The following is a 27,781-nucleotide window of genomic DNA, read 5'->3' as shown; positions in this document are numbered from 1 at the left end:
ACTTTTCAACTGAATTGTAGTTCCATGAAGATTTATTATTTTTAAATTGTTTTCATGCTATAAATTCAAAAAATTACTTTTTTTTTTTGGACGCAGCCGCCATATTTGGTCATTCCCAAGATGGAAGTACACAAGACTTTTCAAGTGCCTAAGTTCCCGAAAACGGCATTGGATGTTTATTGCTATGCAAAGTATTGAAAACAATGCAAAATGTGCCTTTTTTTCGAATAATTCATAATTATTTTCTTGAAAAATGCAAAAATTTATCTTTAGAACATTTTTTTAAAATTCTAATTAGATCCTTATGTGCTAAAAACTATTTCGTCTTAACTGTAGTTTTTTAAGGATTATTAATTATTTATAACTACTTTTATGCTACAAATTCAAAAATCTACTTATTATCTTAAGTTTTTACTTAGTCGCCATATTTAGTCGTTTGCATGATGGAAGTAGACGTAAACTTCCAAAAACAGAATTGGATGTTTATCTCTATGTAAACTATTGAAAATAACATAAAATGTACAACAAATTATGAATTTTTAAAAATCAATTATTTTCTAGAAAAGAAAAATTTTAATGGAAGCATTCTTCAATAAGCGAAAGAAAAAAAAAAAGATTATTGGCATTGGCCTATAATCGGCGGATGTTGATTTTTGTTATTATGCATTTTCTGGTATGGCGAGCGATGCAACAAGTTAATCATATTTATACTGAAAAAAAGCTTTGTATTTTGCTCAATATGTTTTGTGTTACATACTAATAAGAAAATAAAAATAAGTATTGTGAATCAAAACACCAAAAGCAGATGCTAAAAGATTGCTGCACAACTACAGCAAAAGGGTAATATTACGCATGACACATGACATCGAAAAAACGCTAAAATAAATTGAAAGCACTTTTTTTTTAACAATTAGTAAACCAATTAAAACAAATTTGAACAAAGTGTTTAAAAAAACTTAAAATTTGGGAAAGAAAACAAATCCAAGATTTTTTTTTTTAATCTAAGGAGAAAAGTTTCAGTTCTTCCGCATTGCTACTTTAAACAATTTTAATTATTTTGAAAATATTGCTATTTAAACTTAATTTTGAATTAAGCGAGTAACCTGGAATTTTCTAAAAAACAACCTGGAAAAGTCAGGGAATTTTTTTTAACCACAAGTGTATGAACCCTGATGTAATATCTGTTTATTTCTCTACCAAAAAGACAACAATTTTTCCCACAAATAATTTGCAAGAAGCCATAAAGTACCATGATTGTAAATATTAATGAACATAAAATATTTTTGATGTCTTTAACGTAGTTTTGTGTAGCTAATTGCATAGTAAAAAAGTATTTACAGATTTTACATTGTTGGCTATATTTTGTGCTTAGCCCTTTTTGCATTTTTCATTTCAAAGTCTGTTCCAGCATTCTTGAATTTCTTTTGTTTTTCTTGTAACAAAGCCATATTTCCAGGAGTTGACTTGAAATGAGGATCAGAGGGATCAATATTATACAAGTGCGAAGAATATATTGCAGAGAACCGAGGATCATTTACATTGCACTAGAAAATTGTAGAAAATAAATGTTAGATCATGGTAGTTGAAATTCACATTGTAACAAATGTAAATGTCTAACACTACAGATTCTGAACACAATATATAACATTCAAGCATATAAAGTAAAAAGGGGGGGAGGGGATAATAATTATGGTTGATTAGCAACAGAATGTTATACCTTTCTTTTCTAAGGTCTGTAAAACTACTTCCCATTAAGAAACTAACTAAATATGTGTATGAATTACATTGAAATAAATCAAGCTTGTTATATTTTCAACTTATTTGAAAAAAAACAATGAAATTTTCTTCTTTTTCAATTTGTAATATCTGACCAAAATTAGCATGTTCAAGGAATGACATTTTGTGATTTATTTCTATTTTTTGTTAAAAATTTTATCTGCTGTTCAAAATATTATGTAATGCATGCTAAGATGTTTAATACTGACTACTTTTTTTTAATTACTAATTTGAAATAAACACAGGCAAAAAAGGAAAGCTAGGCAGTTGGCCCTCTATGTAACAAAGTAGAAAAATATAGTTAAAAAATGAGAAATTGAAAATTTGCTAAATATTAACATTTTATGATACTCTATGTGATATAAAGACACATTAAGCAAATACTATACAAAACTAAACAAAAGAAAACAATAGGATTCTCCAGAATTGAAAATATTTGCTATCTTAAGGTTAAATAAGATTAAACATTTAAAAAGAAATGGTACCTACATAAAATAATTCTAAGAGGAATACTATAATTTGTCTTTTGTTTTTATTTTAATTATTGAAAATGCATGTCAATTATGTCTGAGTCCTTGATTTCAAAAGTATTTAAGTACTTTATGTTGTTTTTAACTAGTTGAAGGACTACTATCATTAAATGGCGAGAACTGCAAATAAAAAAAATCCTTCCTTCACAGCTAGCTGGAATAGGTTTTAAAAAGAAAAACAGGATTAGTTTATGGGCATAGATGCAGTCTGAAAAGTGCAGACAAAGAAAAAAGTTTATTTAGTGGAAAAGGCACTTCGTAAATTAGTTTACAAAAATATTTTAGGGTTAAAGTAGAAACTGCAAAACAGTGATTATATCATTACAGGCTCAACTGGATACTACCTGCCATATGTAAAATGCTTTTAGAATTATGCAGTCAAGCAAAGTATTTATCATATGAAAAAATAATTTTAACATGAAATGGTCTACATGACAGATTTTTTCTGAGTTAGTCTTGAACTTGTTTGCATCACTCAATTGACGTGATTTATTTTTTAAACCATTTTTATCTTTACAGAGGAAAAATATGTTTCTCTATGAAAAATTTGGAATGGTGAATATTGTCGAAATAAGCTTCTATATCTAAAGCTATTTCAATTAATACCTTTAATGTACTATCCTTTTGTAATAGCATTCATGTCTAGTAGTCACGGCAAAAGGAATTAGTTGAGTTCATTTAAGGTGTGGGGAAAAATAATTGAAGTATTTTAATTATTGTTATTACTATTATAAGAGACTCACCTGGAAATCATCCAAATTTTCTGTCTTAATTTTATTCTTGTTTCGTTTCTTCTTTTTGTTGCTGGCTAGATCAATCTTTTTTGCATCAGACATCAAAGCTAATTCAGCCTGAAATAAGAAATTCAACAACAAAAATTCTTTTAAAATAAATATTTTCTCAGATGAATTTCAATGCTTTCATTATAAGTCAAATGCTATACATAAATCTAAACCATGGCTGTTATAGGTGTTGTTCATAAGAGCAGGGAAACACAGTGTCTTTAAATAGCTTTATTTTACACCATATTTACAAGTTACCCACTGCATCGACCATGGCTGGCGGGAAAGTGAACCTGAGTCTGTGAGCATAAGCCAAAACCTTTCATGTTCATGCCATTTCTTAGAAACAAAGTATAAAAACACTTACTGTACAACAACTTATAAAGTTTGCATGAACAAAACTATAGTTTAGTAAGGGAAAGGGGGGGGGGCAAAATGAAATAGTTAAGATGACTGAGCTTTTCCAAAATTAACAAATTGGAAATTTATTTTTAAAGTTAAAGTACATAAAGAAAGAACATGGTATTTATTATAAAACTTGCATTGAAATAGTATTTTTTTATTTTCGGTAGTACATTTTTGCTTTGAAAAAATGAAAAGTGGAAAATCTTCACTTTTTCTTTTCATGGGGCAAAGTGAGAAATGAAATATTTTCTATTCGATAACAAAAATGTGCTTTATCAAATGAACCAGTAAATAAAAGGTTGAATGAATAAATCAAAAAATACTGAAAAAAATTAAAAAATAATTAAATAAATTAATCAATTTATGTATGAGGACAAATAAAAGAGTGAATAAAAGAGTGAAAGAATAAGAAAATAAGTGAATGAATAAATAAGTTAATTACTAAATTAACCCATTAAGCGCCGCTATATGAACCACATTGGAAATAGTTTAGTTTTCATGTGTTTGGATGTCCAATACACATCTCTAATCATATGTAGCTGAAATTTTTAAAAAATATTTATTAGGTTAAGAGATATGGTATGGTCCCAAAATGGGAGACATGGCGTTTGATGGGGATAACATACATGTCCCTGTCACTATGTTGATACTTGAATAATTTCTGGCTAAATCCAATTAGAAAGCCCTAAAATCCTTTTTATGTAATGAATACAGCTAGTTTTTGGTACTTTAAGTGCATATTTAACATATTCAAGCTTTGAAATGTAGAACTTTTAAGTTTTCATGAGACCCAAAGCTATAAATTGTGGGCCCCCTTGCAACAAAAGCTGTGGAGGCCAGCCCCAGGGGCTAGCAGTGTACATTTACAACGTTAATAAGTATTAGTATGCTAGTTATTTTTAATTTCTTTAGCCGTTCGACCACCTTAAGGACGTCTCCCCCCCCCCCCCCCCGCTCTGCTCGTACATCACTCCAGGTCTGGTTTTCATTCTTGTTTCATTCCTTATACATTTTTGTTCAAAATGGAACTTTTCTCAAACATTTTACTACCTATTAGCAAAAGGGCTTAGGATTTTCATACACAAAAAGATAAGAGGTAGCTTTTTTCTATTAACCATGTAGGGGGATCGAGCAATGGTAAATGACAATGACATGAAGCATTATATAAAATGTATCTTATAAAATGGAACTAAGATTTTTTGGACTCCATGACGGTGTATTTGTGTAATTATACACAAGGGTTTTTTTACAGTTAACATTTCGACCGCTTCATAACATATTTGATGACACGATTTATGCATCATTATAATGTTTTTAGAAATGTCCAGCATGCTTGACATTAAGGAATTATCAACGGTTATAGCTTGGGATTAATAGTTTTTAAGGGAATTTTGATCTTTTACAGGAATCTCTTTCGTGATCTGTAGAAATTCAGCGAGATGCGTCATCCTCCTTAGGGAGGGATGGCACCCCTGCTATTCCAGAACTTTTTTAAACGAGTGGAATGTCACTTGTTTTGATAAAAGCACCTGCTCTTGACCTTGAACAACAAAAGAGTGTTTACAGTGAGAAAATACAAAAGGGGCTGTGGCTTCCACAGAAAAAAGGGGAGAGTTCATTCATGCAGAATGGGTTAGACATGACTATCTCTGCTAATCAGAACACGCCAAGTCTCCCATTTTGGGACTTCAGTAAATAAAGTTCAATAAAACTCCTTTAAGTTGTTTTTCTTGGCCCCTGTTTGTTGTGATTTGAAAAAAAGCTCTATTGAGCTTCATATTCCATGTTTCGAATTTCCTACATTTGCATTAATTATTTTTAAGGATTTTTTTTCCCGTGTAATGCAAAAACAAGAAATTTTTGCAAAATTTAAAATTTTTTTAAAAAAGAATTTACATTCCAAACCTTTTTGAAAAAATTAGGAATAAAGTTTGGTTCTTCATCATTCGGTTTAAAAAAATTGAAAATGATATCTTAATTACTTGATGAAGAAAAAATTATTAATTGAAGGTTCCCAAAATGGGAGACTTGGCGCTTAATGGGTTAAGGTATGAAATACACCGCCAGCTCAGTCATTTCCAGCCGAGGACTGCAGTTTCGTGCTTATTAGCACTCATCAGCCCAGCATAGGAAAGTAACTGAGCTGGAGATGGAAAACCTCTTAAGGAAGCCTGTTTTTCTGCTTTAGCTCTGGCTAATGGGCAGTAATTTACTGAATAAATTAAGGTATGTTAATAAACTAATTAATAAAGAATATGTAATGAATGAATGAAAGAGATGTAATGAATGATTGAATAACTAAATGAAATTAACTATTTCACTTTGCCCTGCATGCACTTGTCTAATTGAACAAAATATTTAAAATACAATTAAGCTTGACATTAACAAAATAAATAAATAAATAAAAAAATACAGCACCAAATATTAGAAAGTCTCAATTATTATTTCAAATGTTAATTACAAGAGCTTTATCATTTAATAATACCAAAAAATTTTTTTGACTTGCAACAAAATATTACAATATGGGCATCATTTTTTCAAAATTGCCTGTATTATCATATGCTTTAATCTTCAGTGGTATTTTAACTGGAATAGTTTACACGTGCTACTATATAGTTAAAATATTACTAGATAAGTGGCGCTAAAAGCAGAGTAAATATTTCAACATTTCACTTTGCCCCACTTTTCCTACTTGCTTTATGTTTACCACAGGGCTAAACCACAATTAAAAAAAAAAATGAATATCCTCTTTGCAATGAAAAAATTTACTTGGAGAGGCCATTTTAAAATTTATCCTGGTTCAGACCAATAAGCTGATAAAAGAAACTATTTGCATGCAAGAGTTTGATACTTTTGGAACGTAAGAAAAACACCAGCTACATATTTAAAAATTAAATAAACATAAGGACGAATGATTATTTTTTTAATTAATAATTTTTGACACAAGCCTGATTGAATAATGAAACATAACCAGGATGGGCAATGCAAATTGAAAAGAAATAAAAAAAAAAAACAGAAGTAAACACTATCTTAATACTTAAGACCTCTTTTTAAAAGTCAAAGCCCTCTTTAAGTAACATTTTAATAGCGAACGCAAAAATTATTAGCTTCTAACGATACAATTTACTCACAAAAATAAAAGTAGATACAAACCAAAGCTTTTTTATCTTCAAAATCATTTTTCATATTCTTTTCCCCTGTAATAATAAAAAACAATACAGTTAATGGATCATAAAAATGTATAACAGGATGTTTTAAGTACAATCAAAAAGCAAGAAGTTAACTATACATTAATTAAAAATTATTAAATACCTTTATGCAAAAAAAAAAAAAACTGTCATAAACCGCATAGAGCGATAAAGCATAAATAAGCAATCTTGCATTGAAAAAATTGTTCTTAGAAATCCCAAAACAAGTGTCTGCAGTCAATTCCTTATTTGTGCTCTATGTACATTGTTTGCTGTGTCACCTATACATTTATTGTCATACATGAACCCACTTAAAAGTAAGTTATAAATGGGTATTTGAACAGCATTATTTATTTTAAAGAAAGTTATTTCATTCCAATTGGTAAAACTTAGCATTCTTTCAAGGAGTTAAAGTATCAAAAAAGAAAAGAAAGAAATTCACATAAAAGATAATTTAAAATATTAACATAATATTTTTTGGATGATAGTAGGTTTAATTGGTTTTGGATTAGATAGCATATCATCGCCTCAGAGCAACAGTAAGACATCTAATCCCAGAAATAACGCTAAGATATCTTACTGTTGCCCTGAGGAGACAATATAATATTTTTAAGCTATTTTTATTGCAATGTACTTTATTTAAGAATAAAATTTAATGTTTAAAAAATCTGCATTGCATACAGTTTATGCAATAATAGTCAAATGATGGAAAAAAACAAATGCATTTAATTTTAATCCTCTACAAAGGTATGCACTCAAAACCTTAAGAAACAAAACATTTTAAAAAGTCATTAAATAAATCGTGAATTGAATTAAATGAATGAATTTTATGTTATTCAGACCAATAAGATGATTCAGTTTTCTGAATTAAGGTTTACTTAATCATGCTATGTCAAATACATCCATGAATACCAAAAACAAAGAGAAAAGGACAAACCTGAAAGTGATAAGCTCTCTTCACCTGAACTTTCATCTGAACCCTAAAAAGCAAATCGAACAAGAATAACATGTAGTGTGTGCAGAAAAAACTATATATTTCTTTAAGAAAGATTGATAAGGGACAGGAAAAGCTTAGGACATCTTTAAATTTCAAATGCGTAAATAGATATTAAATTTAAAGTTTTTGTATGATGTACTTTTAAAATACAAAATCTGTTTGTAAAATACATGGGTATTCATTGAAAGATAACAATAAAAGTTATTAACAGAAACCAATTTTGCTTTTCTAAAAGTCAACAATCTAAATAAATGGCCAAATTTTCAGGTGAAAAAACTGAAGTTGACAAGTACTTTTAATTGTAAATGCCAATGTTTAATTCTATACCCAAAACTTACTTACAATATCATTTATTTTCCTTCTTAAAGATCTTGGTGAATGTATTTACCCAGCAATAATTGCGACAAGATTTTTCTGCAGCCTGTGGCAAGAAAGAAATGGTAAACCCTATACAGAACTAGTTTATAGAAGTGCAAATGAAAAATTGGTTTAGTATAGTAGTGCTCCCACGAACACTAAAGCACTTAAATAACATTAAGTAATTGATAAGGATCAACAAAGCAGATACTTATCGATTTAAGACATATCAACACAATATCTGAAAAATCTCAAAAACTAAACCAATATTTACATTAAATTAGGTGTATAAAATCATATGCAGTCAAATTGATGAATTTTAAATTTCTAACTTTATTTTAACGCTTGTTAATATGATAATCATATTGGAGAGATGGAAATAATCGGCAAGTTTTGGGGAGGGAAAACAATATCATTTTAGACTAATGATATTCCACATTACCTCATCCTCTATCTTTTTCCCTTTCTTTCGTAATTTTATTTTCTCTTTTTTCTTCTTTAACATTTCTTCAAATGGATTAAGATTGTCTTTGTCCAACTTTTCCTTTACAATTTCTTCTGTTTTTTCTTTTAAACCTATTACAGTATTAAAATATGAAAGAAAAATGATTAGCACTTTCAGTATTCGACTGTTAAAGTATAGAAAATTCTTATATGTAAAATGAAAACAATGTGTTCAGTTCTAAATCGCTTATTTGATCACAAAATTAAAGGATACATATGCAGGTTACATAACATTGTTAAGGAAAAAAAAGAAAGGGAAAAAAAAACAATACCGATCACCAAGTACTAGCTTTGCATACCACATCACAGGGGCGGCGACTTGCAAAAATTATTGAGGGGGCTAGACCTCTTCGGGGGTCTAAGGAGGTATGTTATTCTATGGGCCTCCCCCCTCACCTCCCAAAATCAGATTGTTGTGCATTGAAAAAGCCATTTTACATATTTTCTGGTGCATAATTTTTCAAACCAGCAACATGCAACATAGTGTTTTTAAGTTCACAAATTTAAAAATTGACCTTTTGAAAATTGAAATTTGGAGTTACTTCCTTTTCGCAGCAAAATCTTTAATTAGCACAATTATCTTGGACGTAGAATAATTTTGCACAGAAATGGTCACAGGGGGCTCTGCCTCAGAAAATTGTTCTAAGTAGCTCGAAAAACACATAGACAATCTTTGGTGATGTTGGTAGACAGGATATTCAATGTCCCTCCTAGTACATTTTTCGAATTTAAAATCTAAAATGTGGCTCAAGAAAAAATTTGCTAACATTGGAAGAAAGATAGGAATTAAAGAAACTCATCGCAGAAATTTTTCTAAATTGAAGTTTCAAAAATGTTAATACCATGTTTGATGATGTTAAGGAAAGGAGAATATCACCTGAAAAATTTTTGAAAGTGATGTTCTTGAAAACACAACTGTATTCTATCTGTGTGATATGAGTAGAAAGAAGGGCATTGGGAACTTTCCTACAGAATTTTCAAAATAGAAGTTCCAAAATACAATTCCAGACAAACTTTGGTGACGTTAGGGAGAGGAGAGGTTTGGAGGCCTTCCCATGGAAATGTCTCAAAAGATTTGTATTAAATATAGCACTTTGATGTCATCTTTGGAAACAATAAGGTTCAGAGACTTTTCCCCAGTAGTCTTTTGAAAATGAATTTCCAAAACAGCAATTTTTGGCGATCATCAAAGATGTTAGGTAAAAGGGGGGTTAGGTGGTTCTCCCCTAGCAAATTTTAAATCTTAAAAACTCAGTTGGCCATCTTTGATAACATTAGGCGAAATAATGGGATTTGAAGCATTTCCCCATTACTTTAGACAATCTTTTAGCAATGTTAGACAGAGGCGAGTTCATAGGCTTTCCCCTGAATTTTTTTTTTCATTAAAATTCTACTATTGGCTATATTTCATAACGTTTGGGGAAGGGGTGGGGTTTGGAACTCTTTAAAGGCAACTATTGGACATTGGAAGTCTTAAAAATGAGATTTTGAGCCACCTTTGATGACCTTAGAAAAACTATACTCTCCTCGAAATTTTTAGATTTTTAGAAATTGAAAGTTCTTAAATTGCAATTTCAGAGTATCTTTGTTGACGTTACATAAAGGGAGCTTTGGGGACTTTCCCTCTGGAATTTGAAAATTTTTAAGTGTAATTTTATAGGTAGAGCATCAGTCACAAAAGGTAGGACATTGCTCTCTAATGCCACCCACAGGCTACTGCCCTGGAGCCATGCAGTGGACATGCATTGATTGGGGCTGTAAATTTGAAACCAATTTTTGAAGTCTTACCAAATTCCCCCCTCATGTTTGACTCATAGTTTCATAAAGCATGCAGTTTTTCTTAAAAATGTCACAAATCTTATTGCCACAGGTTAAAGCAAAAGGAAACTTGTCTTCACATAAAGCACTCTTCAAGCAAAAGCACTCGCCACTCCCTCGAAAAAACGACACATACAAACACAAACTATTGGGGGTATCCGAGCCACAATTTTGTGCAGTAGATAGGGACAGCATAAAAAAGAAAAAAAATTGCATACAAAATATTTGGTCAAAATTACCCCATTAAGCACTGGTTTTAAAGATAAGTTTGTCAACTGAAACCCAATTTGATTAAAATTATCATATACTGCACAAAAAAGAAAAAAAAATCACAGGAACAAAAACAGGTTTGAGTGTATTTCCTATCATTGGTCATATTATCAAAGAAGAAAATTGAGAGCAAGTGAGTTAATTTATTCATTTGGACGTGGTGATGAGTGTTTACTGGTTTAAGATTTTGTTTTTTTAATTCAACCCTTTCATAGCTGCAAATTCAGCATTTTCTAAAAACTGAAGTACTACTCAAACATTCTTTTTACAATGCCTCATATTCAGTTATATTCTGTCGAATATTAATTAATAAAGTAAACAGGAATTGATAGAAAATAAAAATTATGCACCAAACAAATACCACCCTATTTTAGAATGCTAAATATTTGTCATGTTAAGGACAAACTCTATGGCTTTACAGGAAATAGCAATACTTTGAACAGGATTCTTAGTATTGTGTTGGCAGAGTGTTTTATTACTCTACATTGTTCAATTCTTAAGCAAAACTGCATTTAATTGCAAAAGATTATCATATTCTTTATGAATAGTTTTATTATCTGACTTCATTAAAAAAATCAGCCTTAAATATATGTATATACCCGTGTTAAATAAAAATTGATGCAAAATAAATTTTCTGAATACCTGGATCCCAAGTTATTTCCATCTCATATTTTTCTTCTTCGTTTTTCTCTTTTTCTTCTAATGATTGTAACAATGCCTTGTATTTGGCAATCCTGTCATCTGTACTCAATTTTTCATTATTTTCAAATTTTTCAGTTTCATCTGAAATGATTATTAGGAATATTTCATTTAGTATTTTCATTAAAAAAAACATGAATAATTTAAGCAACAAAGAATTTTAGTTTATTACTAAACACATGGTGAGAACATGTGAAATAGGTAGGTGCACTAGAGAAAAAAAAAATGTGATTTTGTTGAAACGAATTTATATATTACAGCATAGAATTCAGGGAAATATTTAACCTCTAGAGAGGCAGTATGTGAGTCAGGTCATGTTAACCAAAACATAATCACAGACAGCTCTGCTGACACACTGATAACATGCATATTACTTAGCTAGTAATACTCTGTACAAATAATTAAGAATATTACTTGAGATTTCCAGATCAGAACTTACGAAAAGTGCTTGCTTAAGATGTTCATTTGCATAAAAGATTACAGATGTAAATGTATATGATAAAGTATCTAATCATTGAGACCTTTGAGTGAGAAGCACAAATTATAAATGTAACATGCTTAATTAAGAGGGTTTTTTTCTAAATAAATTCAAAATTAGAGAAGATAGAACTACAGTTGAACTCTGTTAATACAAAATGTCAAAAATCCATGAATTTGTTTGTATTAGCCATTATTCTTAACAATCGTGATTATGTAAATTGGGGAAGATCAAATGCATATGTATAATGTACTATGCATGTATTTGTTAAAAAACATAACACATTGCTAGTCATTTATATGTCTAACGTTTCAAGAGCAAATAGTGCTTTCCTTTTTATGCCACCTACTGTTGGTTTTTATAGGATTACCAGAAAAAGCAGCATTTAATTCATAAAAAACATAGATTGTCAGGATAAATACTACGGATTTTGGTCTCTCTTGAACTATAAAGGATAAACGAAGTTACAACATGAAATAACCTGCCTTAGCCTTATTGATGTTCTAAGGCAGAATAAAATATGTGGGACAGGAATTTTTATTATGTTAAATTGTATTAGCGATAACTGATGAACATATTTGAAGAAAAGTGATAATGGAGCGGAGGAAAGGAACAGGTGGTAATACCGAAATGAAAAGATGGATTGTTTTATTTCCCCAAGTAGACCAACCTGTTCAAAGGTAAATAGCAACAGTATGAGTTTCAACAGTTTCATTCTCAGAATAGCAATAGGCGGAGAAATGTCTTGGCTCTAACAACAGCCTAGCCCAATGCAGTTCAAAGCATCTTTTGAGAGCTAAAAAGCTTGAACTTTGGGACAATGAGAAAGGGATGCATAGGGGGCTGCATCAACCACAGTCATTGTCAGTTAAAATTTTCAGTGGAAAAGGTAGAATAGCTGTCACCAATTGATAACTTAAAAGATAGGTAGGAAGTTAGTCAAAGAATTAGGAATGCATTGTGAGCTTTCTGCAATGACACAAAGTATCAGAAAAGAAAAAAAGAAAGTATTCAATTAGAAAATTTTTCCGTGAAGAGGTCAGAAGTTTTGTTTATTCTTTTTGTTCTACGTAATATCCCATGATATTTTTTATGTAGTTCAATAGTAAACCAAACTTAATTTACAAAATATTTGTTTTCGCCGTGATTTCGTATTAACAGAAGTCATATTAGCAGAGTTCAACTGTAACTCATTTTTGTCACCAACCATAAGAGCTAAAAAAAAAAAAAAAAAAGAACCTAAACACAACAAAATGGTTGTAGATGAGGTAAACCAATTAAACATAAAATGAAAGAAGCTAGTGGGTGAAATAAAAACTTACTAAGGGAATGACAAAAAAATAAAAATTGCAATAAATGAATTGTAAACCAGATCCCATATTTCTTTTAGCAAGAATTGTCAAGTAGAAGAGTTTTCATAAACCAAAGTTTTAATAAAGTCCAAATAAACTCAAGAGAAGCAAGGAAAGCACTATTTATAGAAAAAAGCAAAATTTAATTTTTCAAAATGAGACAAAGAAGTCAAGTTACTCCAGAGAATACTTATGTATCATAACAATCCAAACACACTATGCTTTTGAACAAAAACCATGCAATGAATTATTACCTTCACTTTCTCCAGAAGATGATGCTAGATAATCTTTGATATCTCTTTCTATACTGTCAGGTTCTGTAAATGCTTTCTGGAGAGTTTCCCTTCGTTTTGGATCAGTTTCATCCCATGTAAGATTCACTTTTACCTGCTGAAGTGCAGTTGTAACAAAAAGTCTTGGTTTATACTCTGTTGGATCCGGAACTTTATCTTCTGCACTGATTGGTTCCTGTTAAAATAATAATTTAAATAACAATAACAAAAATAAGGTAAAATAAACATATATCTATAGTCAAACTGTTGTTCATTATTAGTTTACAATATGCAATATAGTATATACAGCGAAATCCTGATACAACAAACTCTAAGGGACCAATACAATTTTTCGTTATAACGAAATTGCCTTAAAACTTTAACTTTATAAAAGGGTTATTTTTGCAAATCTACATTCTAATATAATTCAATATGCAGCATTTACCGTTACTATCGATCTAAAGTACAACTAAACACAGCATTTATTCTGAAAAAATATTGAGGAGGAAAATATTGAACAGTGACATTTTATTCATTGGCCGTCTTCTTAAAAGATGTTATTTTCCTTTGTACAAGAGATTTAATCCCAGAGGACCTTATAAAAGATTCTAATTTATTAAAGTCACTTTGACTTTACTGAACACAGGAAAAGTTGAAATCTTGCTGACCCCCAAGCGAAATCTGCAGGGAGCCTGACGTTAGACACGCAGAAATTAACTGCGAATTGCTAGACAGTGGGTTTTGGTGTCTCACATCAGCTTACGTTTCAGCATGAGCAGGTTTCTACCCTAAATGGCTCTGTTTCGAAAGTACAGAGTTTTCACGTAACGACTTGCGAAAGTCATTTTTTAATTTCCCAAAATAGCAATAAAGACACATTATACAACACATTTTGTTGTAAAGATTTTTTTTAAATTGTTTCATTAAAAATAAAATTTTTATACATTATCTTAAGGAGTTTTTAAATGGGACCAAACGTTTTGTTTGTTGTAATGGATATTTTGTGTTATTGGTATTTGTTGTAACGAGATTTCACTGCAGTAGTCAATCTAGGTTTGATTTGAAACGTTCAATTAATTTATGAATTTTAAAATGTGATACAACTATGGTATTTGACAGTCTTTGCATTACAACATCTGTTAACAAGTGTAAGCTCTTTCAAAATTTGATTAAAATGTTATGATAATTTTTAATAAAAAATGCATCATACTGTTGACAGTGCCCATGCTAGTTAAAAACAATGAAAAATTTGAAGGAAACAATGACTCCAATAAATTTTTAGAAATACAATCAATTTCACATTGACGAACTACAGTAAAGTCTCGAAAATCCGAGTCTCGTAAGTTTGAGGTTTCGTTTAATCTGAGGTGCTTTTTATTGACATTTTAAGTTGAATTTTTTAGTTGCTAAAAAATGATTTTCATTAGAATCTGAAAATAGAACTCTTTCGCTACTGTAAACTTATTACTTACATACATCAATATTAATAAAAAGGCATTGAGAGCTTGGTGTCAATGACACTCCCTAAATGGAATGAAATATTCATTGACCACAAAATATGGATAAAGACATGCGTCGAAAACAATAACTTGATATGTTAAAATTAGCATTGGTTTGCCACAAAGAACGTGTAAACATGCTTTTTGGACAATAGCAGTCAAAAAAGTAGGTTCACAACTTGACGCCGTACGAATAGTACATAAGAAATTTAAGCATTATGCAACTAACCATTTATGTGCTAAGCCAGATATATACATTACATACTCGCGTAAGAGCATAGATACAGACGTTAAGACAAAACTGGATACAGTAAAACCTGTAAAGTTGACCACCTGTCTATGTTGACCGCTTTTGTCAGGAACGAGTCCTACGTATAATGAAGGAAAACCTCTGTAACTTGACCACCTGTCTATCTTGACCACTAATATGCACCAAATTTGGTTTGGAGTATCGTAAAAAAACATTTGTAAGTTGACCACTTGGTTTATTTTTTTTAACTTTCTGCAGCAAATTATTTTATTATTTATTTATTTATTATTATTATTATTTCTTTCTTTCTTTCTCTTTTTTTTTTTTTTTTTGATAGCTTTCCAAAAATGTTTTTAATGCTTTGATGACCAACTAGCATTTTACTAACTAAACAGCAGCATAAAACTTAGGCTGCTCTTTATTCTCCAAACTTGTTTTTCATTTGTTGTTCTATTTGAGATAGCTTTTTGTACTCTGTTCAATGAAAATAGGTGTCAGTAGAAAAGTTCAAAGTTTCTTCTTTCAGTTGCAATATGCTGTGGCAATACAGGAATTGTGCTAAAAAGAGGAGGTCCGGATCTATACATTTTGGCCCCCCCCCCTGCAGCAAAATACGTAGACCCTAGTGGGCCAGCAATGTCTATTTGTAAAGTGAATAAATCTTAGTGCTGGTTATTTTCCATTTTTTCTTCAATTTCTAGGGACATTAGCCCCTTTAAGGACGAAAGTCCCTTCCACTGTGGGTACGCAGATCTGGGCCTGCTAATGAGTAAAGTTACATGTTTCTGGTGCAAGTGATTAAGAGATATGAGATTTTAATTTTGACTTTATGAACTGGGAGAGTCGCGCTTATTGCTCTTTGTGCTATAAGTTGTACAAAAAAAGGCTTGAAAAAGAAAGTTAGTTGAACTTGAGATTAATAAAAAGTATGAAATATTATATTAAAATTAATTGAAAATGGAGAAAGCCAGAGAAAATTAGTCGGCACATATGGAATTTCTAAAACTGCAGTGTCTAATATAGTTAAAAACAAGGAAAAAATAACAAAATTATTTGAATAGTATTTTTAATTATTGTTCCACTTTCAATAATGTTAAACAATGAAAGTGAGTTGAACAGAAAGAATAAGGGTGAATTACTCAAAAAATGAATACATAGTGCAAGAAATGACAAAAAAAAATCATTACCACCCTTTATAAGTTGACCACCAAAGTACTGCATCGCGAGTGGTCAACTTATACAGGTTTCACTGTATTGATTCCAGCACAGTCAAAATTCATATTAGGTTGCCTACAAATTTGCACGCAAAAAATACAGGCCGATATGGTGAAAAAGAAGTCAAAATTCTTTTATTAAAAGTGAAATTTGTGCGAAATTTTTTTTGTGAAAACACTAGTTCTTTTTCTTTATATAAGAAAGTAAAAGGTGGTTCTCCTTATGTCTTCTGAACAATGTAAATTTTTAGTCTGAAAGAATTTTCTGGATAATCCGAATTTTCAGTAATTCGAGGCGAGATGAGCCCCAATCACCTCAGATTTTCGAGATTCTACTGCAGTTCCAAAGTTGCAACTGTAACACAATATTAAAGATAGCAGCTTTAGTAGTAAAGGGTAGGGATGCACCGGATAGTGATTTTGCCGGATACCGGATATCCGATGCCCCCTTACCTGCCGGATTCGGATATCCGGGCCGGATATCCTGCATTTCGATTGCATTGCATATTCGCATATTTTTCTACAACGCTGTTTCAAAACAATAAATCAAACTTGTTCCACATATCATTTCTTTAAAAACATGTTAAGTACATTCAAATGTACTTTTTTAGAGCCTCTATATTTTAATTTAGGAATTGTGCTATATATAAAATGAAACATTAAAATATTGTTTTATTTCGACAGATTTTTTCGACCTGAAAAAAAATAAATAATAAAAAGCTCTCTCCCTTTTTTCTTTATTTATAATTTTAGTTCATATAGAGATTATTTGAAGCCTGAGAATTCGAATTTCGCTTGCCCGATCTGCCACCCTCCCTTCTCCTTCCTATAAAATGTGTCATGCTTTCATTAAAATGAATTGTACGTTTGTTATGAGTTTTTTTTTTTTTTTTTTTTTTTGTGGATGGTTTTTTTTCCAGGTAGATTTCAACTCATTTTTACGGAAGTGGAATAATTTAAAAAAGGGGGAGGAAACTTTTACGGATAACTAAAAATGGAAAAAATACAAACTCAACACAAAATTTTGGATATAAATGAATACAATGAAAGGATTTTAGCATGTGTAGAAATATACAAGCAAATATAATTTCGAAAATAGTTTGTTTGTACAACTGCGCGTGCTGGGTGCAAGCATCGACTACGTCATTGGTCCCTACATATTGGTTTCTTGATGGTTCTTCATCCTTTTAGTATCACTGAAAACGGAAGTTTCCACACCGTACTACTCTAAACATTGCTTTGTTTCAGTGCAACTATTCCGCATTTTTCATTAGTTTCTTTCATTCTTTGTTTTAATGTTCATGAGATATAATGGCACCAAAGCGTGCATTATTAAATTATTAATACACTGTAACTATATTATTGTTTTATTTACATGTCTCTCTCCCATTGACCATTAATTTTGTACATCATAACAGAATTTTATGTTGAATAATACAGCTTTTTTTATGCAAGAAACGGTAATATATAGTTACGAAATGGTTCAAAATAGTGTGAGAGGTGTTTACAAATGCCTAGAATTTTGTAGTGTGTTTCTAAAAATCCGAATTCATACATTTTTCTACTACGCTAAATTTCAACTTACGCGAGAGAAGTAGTGGAATGCATTCCTCCCGCAAGTCGGAACTTTACTATATTTTAATTTTCAACACGGCCGCTCCTCCAACTTCAAGCACTTTGATATGAACCATTTCAAGGTCGACTTTTCACTTCAGCGTGTTAAAGCAGAAAGAGTGAGAGAGGGAGGGAGAAATTATTGGCAACATATCGTCAGCAGATTCGCGAAGAGAGGGGGGGGGCGCGGGGGAATGCCAGAAGCTAGGTTTGAAGAGGAATGGTCGTTTTTGAAGCAGCAATTAAAAGAGAAAGCATCATTGAAAAGTTTATGAAACAGTGAAAGCTTTAACTGGAATTTTTGCAAAAGTAAATTCAAAATTAAACCCTCATTTCATACCGGATAACCCCACATCAACCCCGGATATCTCTCGCATTTTTACCGGATAACTGCCCGGATATCCTGCAAAAAACTGTCGGATATCCGGATCCGGAGTGGCTTGCCGGATCGGATACCTCATAGTTCCGGATAGTTAAAAAATCAGCCAGATAGGCCGGATACCGGATAGTTACCGGATATCCGGTGCATCCCTAGTAAAGGGTAAGACAAATTTTAAAAGTACCAACCTTTGATTAAAGTATAGTCAATGTAGTTTTGCGGTAACTTGAAATTGCTTTAACATAAAGCCTAGTTTAAGACAAATGCTTAAGTTTTCATTGAATAGTTGCATCAGTCCAGAAAAATTAACTACATTTTTGAAAATTTTACAAAATTATTTAATGTAGATTTGCAGAGCACAAGATTTGTTGTACACGATTTAAAATTTTGTAAATTCAAACAATTTTATAGTTTATATTTCACTCAGGAAATATCTTAGTAAAATAAACATTACAAATATTTTAGATATACTCTTTTAAAAGTGTTCAATTTACCTGATCAAACGTTACATCATCTGGTATAAAACGGAGATCAAAACGAACAGAACAACTTTCATATTCCATTCCATTTAACTGCTCATATAAAGAATTAGCAGTTTCAGGTGAATCAGTCTCAACAACAGCGTAATAATATTTCAGTCGATTAATTTGATACTGTCTCAACTTCTCTCTGTTGTATCGTTGACCTTTTTTATCTTCCTTCTCTTCTTCATCAGGTCCAAGAACTTTTTCAACTAGTTCAGGAGGCCCATGAAGTCTTTCTTCCTCCATGCGCTTCAATCCGTAATCAGAGGGATATATCTAATTTAAAAAAGAAAAACTAAAGAATTGACTCCATGTTTCTTATGATATGAATAATGAAACACAGTGAAAAAAATATGTAATAACAAATGAGAAGAAGGGAAAACAACACCACAAACTTAGATGGCAATGGACAGCTGCAAAAACACAATGCACATCTTAATTTTCGACATTTTAAAATTACATACAACAAAAAATACACACAAAGATGTTCTAACCATTAACAGAAAATTTAAATTTAAGTTGAATCAAACCTTCACAGAATAAATGCAGCCATCTGAAGGTTTAAAAGAGTTGAAGACTGACATGAGATCCACAGCTCTTATTCTATCCCAATCCATGTTACACACGGCTAATCTTTTGGTAATTTGATCAGCATCAGGAGCATCTTCATTCAGTTCTTCCCAATGGTGATCAAAGTCTTCATCTAAAATTATGACACATCTTATTTAGGTCAAACAATTTAATTAAAACATGGATACATTTGTATGAATCCAATGTCATAACTATTTTATAAGTTTTAAACTTAGAATATGGACTTAATATTCAGCTTGCAGAAAAACAACATTTAATGCTATAATCTGCCACACACCTTAAACAGAAATAAAATATGAAAGCAAAACTTACTTTCATTAGCATCATCGCTTTCAGAATCAGTATCAGAACTATCTTCAGAACTTTCATTTGCACCTTTATTACACAGAGACAAAAAATATTTTAAATACATTAAGCTACCATAAAAATAAATTATATAAAAGAATAACTAAAATATGTTCTACCTTTCTCCATGCAAACATTAAAAGTCAAAAATTTAATTAATATAAAAATCTTATTTCACACAAGTTTAAAGTAAGTGTTTGTATTGCCATACATTAAAACAAAATTTCAGATTGTTGACCACTAATATATTTTATTGAACCTTTTCCCAGGAATATCATAATTCCTGACGAAGAAAAGTTGTTCCATTACTTGCATGTGTAAAAGAGGATTACGTAATTTTAAAGCAACATTGCAATGAGTAGACATCTTTTAATATATGTACTTAGTTTCTCACATCATATCACTTTATTATTTCTTAAATAGGGTTTTGAAAATCTTGGTAATAACGACGTTTAGTTATGTTTTCTGCAAAAAAAATCGCAACATATTTCATTTTAATAAACTTAAACAGTTGAATCATGTGTTTTCTGACTTGCTTTCGTTCAAAACTAAATTGAGTCTTTACGTCTGGAATCATATCTTCTGTTAAGTGAGGCAGGGGTGCCCAGCCTAAGGGGCATTGCACAGATTGCGTCATTGAAATTTTTAGGGGGGTTTGCATTAAGGGGCATTTATCTCATTTGGGGGAGGGGGTTCCGCAATATTTAGGGAGTGTGCCTTTTGCCTTGGGGGGGGGGGGGCACCCCTGAGTGAGGAGACTAAAATTAAACAATATACATTAAAATGATGTCTTAGCAAGCATATCATAATATGTGAAATACAGGTTTCTATAATAAAAATTATAAACCTTATACAATACATACAAAATTTTGTACAAAATGAAATCAAGTCGCAATTTGCTTAGTCAATTAATTAATTTTATTAAAAGGAAGACAGTATGGTCTAAATAGTTTTGAATCAAACCTAAATACAAATTATAAAGGGTACTGATATATTTACCATTGTTGCTATCAGAACAATCATCTTCATCAGAGGAATTGGAAATTCTATGACCAACATTTTGTAGTTTCTTTGAATAGATATCTGAAACATGTAAAAATTAAACATTCATAGTTAATGCAATAGTAAACATATTTAAGAACAATTGCAATCAAATAAAAAGTTTCAAAATAAGGTAGAAGACATAATTTAAAGAACATTATATTTGAAGTTATCTGTTTGATGTTTTTGAAACAAATACAAAATAAAAAAATAATCTTTTCATATGATTAAAAATTACTAAAATTCTCTTCCACACCTTAAGGACATTCTTAACCAAAATAATTCTTTGTTGCTATGTAAGTTTAAAGAATTTATTTGGAATGTTAGATTGGAATTCAGAAAAATAAGAACGGAACCTAACTATTTTTGCTTGGCTCCAGAGTTGGCTTTAGAAGTTTTGCAGCCACAGGCGATATTGACAAGTGCCGTCCCCCGGGTCTTAACAATATTTTTTTTTCTTAAATCATTGAACACACCTATGTTGCAATGTACATGTATGCTCAAGTATTGCTGCAATTTAAGCTGCAAAGGAAAAAAAAAAAACTAAGGAATAAATTCTAGTTTTTCATTTTTTAGCTTACATTTTGCACTCATAAAGTTTACCGTTCCTACCCCTAGGCAGTAGCACAAGTCGCCTACCCCAAGAGCTGGGCCTGCCTGGTTCTAAGATTGTTAACCTCTGATCACAAATATAAAAAAAAAAAAAAAAAAAAAAAAAAAAAAAAAAAAAAAAAACCTCAAAGTTAATGGAAATCAAAAGTAGTTTGCTTTATTTCACATTAGAAATTTCTTACTTGTGAAATGAGTTTCTACCCTGATATCACCCCTCCTGATAATCTTGAAACTTTCAAATTACTACAAAATCTAAATTTTCTATTTTTGTTATAAACAAAAAACAACTTGTATTTAAAAACTTACCATCATCTTCAATGTTTTTCAGGAGCTTTAAGGATGAATGATTTTTCTTCTTCAATGATGAGCAGCTACTTTGAATGTGACTATCGTTCACATTAAAATTATCACCCAGTTGAAATCTCTCATCTCCATTAGTTCGATCCGGTTGGTTTAGCGATTTTATACTTTTATGATTAGACTTTTTCAATGTGTCATCTTTCTCCTTCCTTTCCTTTGATTTAGATATATTTTTAACACAAGATTTTGATACAAATAACTTTTCATTGCTAGATTCATCGATTTTTGTAATTAATACCTTTTGTTTATCAACAAACACTGAAGAATTTTTTATGTTTTTGTCTTCATTCTTTTTTACTTGTTTCTTTGATTTTGTTTCAGTAGCATTGTCATCATCAGATGAGCTGAGTTTTTGAGATTCCAAATTTGTAGAAACATTATGTAATTTTGACACTTTTTTACCTTGCTCAGCATTGCTTTCTGAAATGCTACTGCTTTTCTTATTTTTTATTTGATCCTTAGATTTACTGGAGCTTGATTCTTCATCTTCACTAGATGATTCTGATGTGATATTGTATAATTTCTTAAGGTTTTCGGATGAAGTTAAATTCAATTGACGGCCTCTTTTATCTACACTACTTTTTCCTTTGAATTTTCCATCTTTAAACATATTTTTAAACCTTTTGTCAATTTTAATTTTGCTGACATTTCTAGGTATTTTTCTAAACCGTGGATCAGTGAGAATGTGGTTAAAACGTTCATCCTTCAGTACTTCATCCATTTCTCTGAAAAACTGACAAATTAAAAAAGATAAACATAAATGAAATTACAAAATAATGTGTTGAATCATGTAATTCTTTTCAAAACGGCATGCTAAATTTCTTACTGCCAAAAATAAGCATGTAATAATAGGAACAGAATTACAAAAAACATGTGTTTAAATTCATATGTAAAGCTCATTTTTATGATTCAATAATAATGAACTTAATTGTTTCAATCTTTTTCTTTTGAAAGAATACATTGAAAAACAAGTTTTAATGATTATTTTAAAACAAATTTAAAAAAAAAAAAAGTGCCTGACTAAACAATTCATAATTAAGGATTGCAATGAGGTTTTGCAATATTGTTTCTTATCTTTCTGAAACATTATTTTTCCTTTGAAATTTCTCTAACCAAAACTCATTACTTCAAGATACTAAAAGTTAATTTTACATAAATTTCAGTCTATCATTTCAGAATTTTATTCAAGGTGTTACTTCAGTAGCTTTAATCGTTGATTCTAATCTTTTCTAATATTATAGAGAGAGGGCGGATTTTTGTGTGTTTATATGTTTAAGGTAATCTCCGGAACCACTGCACCTATTTGAAAAATTCTTTCACTATATGAAAGGTGCTTTCTTACTGAGTAACATAGGCTATAATTCGAAAAAATCGATAAATAGTTCTTTTTTTATTCAAATTTAGGCCAAAATTTCACGTAAATTGCCTATTATTGGCTATTAAAGGGGTGAAAAATTACTTGCACATATTAATATTATACATCGTTAAAAAGGGTAGAATTTTCTGCATTCTAAACAATTTATTTCAATGCTCTAACTTAATTACGGCGGGAGTAATTTGCGTTTTTAACTCGAACTTTTTTAGGCTTAGCTGAAATTTAGGCACTACTTTCTTTATTAAATCTATCAATAAAAAGTGAAGGAATTGTCCCACAGTTTTCTTTTTGACAGCATTGGAAAAAGCGAGATTTTTTACTCCAGATCTCTCTCAACCTTTGGTCAAAAAAAATTAGTTTCAATCTTCAAAGGAAAAGAGTTACAAGCGTTTTTAGGGCAATTCCATGGTGTCGGACGTAAAAAATGAAGAAAAATTTCTCAGTTTTAATTCTATTTACCAAATATAAACTGTTCCAAAATGATCAAATTTATTTACAAGATACTTACTACATCCCACTGAATAAAAAATCATGTTAGTTTTTCAAAATAGATCCCTAAAGTATAAATTAAAAAAATTTAAAGAGTTGGTGTCGGACGTAAACACACAAATAGTAAAATTGATGGTTCACTTAAAAATTATTAAAAGTCTGTGAATTGGCTTACATTTTAATTTTAAAAACAGCATAATTCTAAAGTACACTTATGATTGAAGCATATATCACAGCTTTCAAATGATATTATAAGGAATAAAATTATTTAAAAAAATATTTTTAGCTTGATGTCGGACGTAAATTTTTGGTGTCGGACGTAAATTGTTCGTATTGGATGTAAACTATTGCTCTTAAATGTAAATACATAACAATGATTACAGTTATAAATATGCTAATTATAGGTTACATATACTGAAACAAAATTTACACAGTTAATTCAAAAGTAGGGTTGAATGGGGGAAGTGGGACACTGGGGTAAGTGGGTCACACCCCAAAAACTGAAATATCCATAAGGTTTTTATACTTTTTTACATTGATCATGTCATGGTTCATCATAGTGATTAGTTTTGCATATATTTGGGTTAAGTGGAATTTTTTTCTAGGTCAGAGAACTTAGTCAAAAAAAAAAAAAAAATCTGAACAATATTTTTTGGCGCGTTTAAGCAGCATTTCTCAAAGAAGTGTTTCTCGGTTAGCATTTATTTTTTTATGATCATTAAACATTCATGTACAGTTTAACTTAAAGTGCATACTGCAGTCAGAATTTTTCAGTAAAATATTATTAAAAACTGTTTTAGAGGAGGGGCCCCACTTACCCCGTAAAATTTTGCTATAAGACGTCCCCACACTATGGGGTAAGTAGTCCCCCCCCCCCCAACAGTGAGGATTTGAAAATCAAAAGCAACTTTGATGAAATATTTGTATTAGTGATATACAAGTCAACTATGATGACTTAGTAGGAATTAATAGTTCAGCTACAAAAGCTGGTGATTAGTTATTTGTGAAACTTACATGAAAGAAAACCATCAAGATTTATATGTGTTGAATGTTGATAATGGTTCTTCCTTTGCCAATTTTATATAGATGCAATCATTTAGTGTTTCTAATTTCTTTTTACACTTATAGTTTTGGCAAATTTGACAAAATTGATCTTAATCAACTGTATTACGTTCATTCAACACACCTTTTCTCAAAAGGGGTCCTACTTACCCCTATCAACCCTAAATATATATACAATAAATTCACTAAGTTGTTTTTTTAGGTATGTTTCACCTTAACTTTGAAATAAAGGCAAAAAAAGGAGAAACACAGTTGAAAACATATGTTATTTAAAGGAATGTAACGGTGTCGGACGTAAAATTTTTTTACGTCCAACACCTAGATTTTTGTAAAAAATATTCACTTGTTACAAAATGAAAATAGGTTACATCAAAGAGATTGAAAATCTTACTTTGTATCCAAAAATACATGTATGTAGCTTTAAAATTATTGGCTAAGCATAATTAACTGCCCATTTTGGTGTTGGACGTAAAACACTTAATGTACCCAAGAGGAAATCTTTTACAAATCAAAATGAATTATATTTTGACACATTTTTGCAACATCACCAGCAACACTCTGTATCTTTAAATGGTTATTCATCTCAATTCATAATATTGGCATGTATTTTGTGGAAAAAACAGAATTTCTTCGAAAGTCTCCAAATATGGTTTGAAAATACTCAAGATGTTGACCTTGGTTTAACCTGCTGTAACTTATTTATAACTAAAGTGATCAAATTTTAGACAGGCATTTCAAAATATACAACTCTTTACCTTTAAAATGACAATTCATTTGTTTACAAATTTTAATTTTGAAAATTTGATCATCTGGTTGACCTTATCATGGAATTGCCCATTAAATCAATTTTGAAACATGTCATTTTGATTCAGGTTGTCAATCATTTTATTTTTGCGTTTCCATGGTTACGCTTTTTTGGATCCATTGTTTATTCCCTTATTTCTCAAACTTATTTTATTTCATGTTTCCATGGTTACGCTTTTAAAACCCATCTTGCGCATTTTAATTTCTTAAAAGTATTTTAATATCTGTCGTCATTGTTTGGAAGAGTAATTTTGAATGGTGTTTTTTTCTTCTTTTATTTAAGTTATTAAGTTATTCTTTTAATTAAATGTTGAATATATGTCACTTGACACAATTTTTGTTCGCAAGGTAGACCGGGCAAGCCGGGCAACGCAGCTCTTAATATATAAAGATTTGAAAGCTACTGTTAATGTGATTTTATACATTTTTGTTTGTTTGGCGAAAAATTTATTATTGCCAAAGAAAAAATAACTGCTTCACTCACAAAAGGGCTGGGTTCCGGTAACGTGGTCGCTTGGCACGTTAGGTTCTGAGCAGTTCATTCTAGGATTATTATTTTTAAGGAAACCGGTAATGTAATTTATTATTTTGGCAATTTGTTTTGAAAGAAAAGAAACTTTTGATTTGTTTTTATCCGAGTGAAATGTATGACATTTTCTTCTTTTTTTCTGACGATGATTTTTCAATGTTCCACATGATGTTTTTTTTTTCTTTTCGTTAGACGGATGGATTATTATAGCGTGGTTGCTGGGCAAGTTTGGAGATAAACAATAGAGCTGCAGAACTATTTTAACATTTGAAAGATATTTCATGTCTTTTTTTGTTTACTTGGCGAAATATTTTAAATTGCAGTAAAAACCGCTTCACTTGCTAAATAGAGTTTTAAAGCAACTGTAAATCTAATTTAATGATTTGACGAAAAATTTTATATTTCAAAGAAATTTAAGTAGTTTTTTTTTTTTTGGAAAGGTGTGTACGCGTTTTATACAAAGAAAAACAATCATTTCACATCAGAGGGGAAGAGGGTGTCAATTTGTTTTGTTCAACGGACTTCCATTCAATTTTTAGCACTGGCATTGCTGTGCGGGTTCTGCTAGTAAGCTATAACTGGGGTTCAAAAAAAGGATGTAAAATTTAGGCATCATTGGCATTCAGCTTTTTTCGCTTTTTAGCAGCCAAAATGTGCTCCTTTGGTAAAGTTTTAAAATAATTTAAATACATTAAGCAAAGTTTTCTGTACAATATATAAAAATACTTTTAAAAGAAATAACTAAAAAACAAAAGACTAAACGTAAAACTGCATTCTTCAACTGAAATTTTTAATAGCAAAATGCGACTGGCGCTGCTTATTTGGAATCCTGATGATATACAAGAATAAACAAGCAAGATTACTAGCATAGATGAAGGCTTAAATTTAAGTTGCACTTTTCAAAGCCATTAAAGATTTTTGTTAAAAATTTTAGATAACTCAACAACTCTGACAAATGTAAATTAAAATACGCCCCCCCCCCCCCCCCCCGGGTTTAAAAAGTCACTGACGATGAACTTAAGAAAGATAAGTATGAACTTAACAAATATTTAAAAATTTAGTCAATTTTAGTGTTAATGCAGCAACATTAGCTTCACTGCAAAAGTTATGTCACACTTTGTATGAGATTTGGTGAATCTCCTATCACCCTACCATGAGTTTTAGCTCTAGAATTCTTACACATATGTTATAAGTCAAAAGATAAAGCAAATATATTATGAATAAGCAAATAAAGTTTGTTCACATTGATCACTTCTAGAAACATTTTGCTGAAGATTCTGACTTCAGATAAATGCTCTGAGTACTAATCGGTTCTTGAACCTTACCGCTAGTCTTTTTATGTATCGTGACCTCAGAGCAAAAGTAGGATATCTTACTGTTATTTTTGTTGCTCTGAGGCGACGATGTTTTATCATCCTAAATATCTCTATAGAAGTTGTAATTTTTCTTCCTTCTAGGATTAGCCTGAAAGAAGTCACTCCTATGTTGTTCAACAGCAGGTTTACCTATATTGCTCACTTCATGTAATAAAAAAATGAAACAGGTGAGTGAATCAAGTCAATCTGACTTGGTTGTTTGGGGAAATTTAAAGAACAAACTGCATTAACAGACCTTTGAGCTGTCGGGGACAATGTGCTGAACGTGCTTTCAGTAAACAAAAACGTA

At 30.6% G+C, this 27,781-nt stretch overlaps 1 protein-coding gene across 1 annotated transcript; it reads right to left on the bottom strand.

Moving 5' to 3' along the window:
• Positions 1-265: 265 nt before the first annotated feature.
• LOC129217343 (ESF1 homolog) lies at positions 266-27,781 on the bottom strand. Its single transcript, XM_054851627.1, has 13 exons — positions 27,728-27,781; positions 21,804-22,590; positions 20,844-20,927; positions 19,812-19,874; positions 19,439-19,611; positions 18,879-19,184; positions 13,411-13,624; positions 11,270-11,410; positions 8,478-8,611; positions 7,619-7,661; positions 6,647-6,690; positions 3,050-3,157; positions 266-1,544 (listed from the first exon to the last, which is right to left on the bottom strand). Exons 2-13 carry the CDS (start codon positions 22,576-22,578, stop codon positions 1,356-1,358), a joined length of 2,274 nt encoding a protein of 757 aa, XP_054707602.1. The 5' UTR covers positions 22,579-22,590; positions 27,728-27,781; the 3' UTR covers positions 266-1,355.

Source organism: Uloborus diversus, chromosome 2 (genome assembly GCF_026930045.1).
Source record: "Uloborus diversus isolate 005 chromosome 2, Udiv.v.3.1, whole genome shotgun sequence".
Classification (NCBI taxonomy): Eukaryota; Metazoa; Arthropoda; class Arachnida; order Araneae; family Uloboridae; genus Uloborus; species Uloborus diversus.
The sequence above is the reverse complement of the archived record's forward strand: the minus strand, read 5'-3'. Positions and strand labels throughout refer to the sequence as shown.

What these genes read in the sequence shown, in the direction of transcription:
- LOC129217343 (XM_054851627.1), bottom strand. Translation starts at nt 22,578, where the DNA reads ATGGATGAAGTACTGAAGGATGAACGTTTTAACCACATTCTCACTGAT. An exon ending in TTGTTCTGATAGCAACAATG is followed by an intron (nt 19,875 to 20,843) that starts GTAAATATATCA and finishes TGTGTAATAAAG; the next exon opens with GTGCAAATGAAAGTTCTGAA. An exon ending in AAAATTTGGATGATTTCCAG is followed by an intron (nt 1,545 to 3,049) that starts GTGAGTCTCTTA and finishes ACAATTTTCTAG; the next exon opens with TGCAATGTAAATGATCCTCG.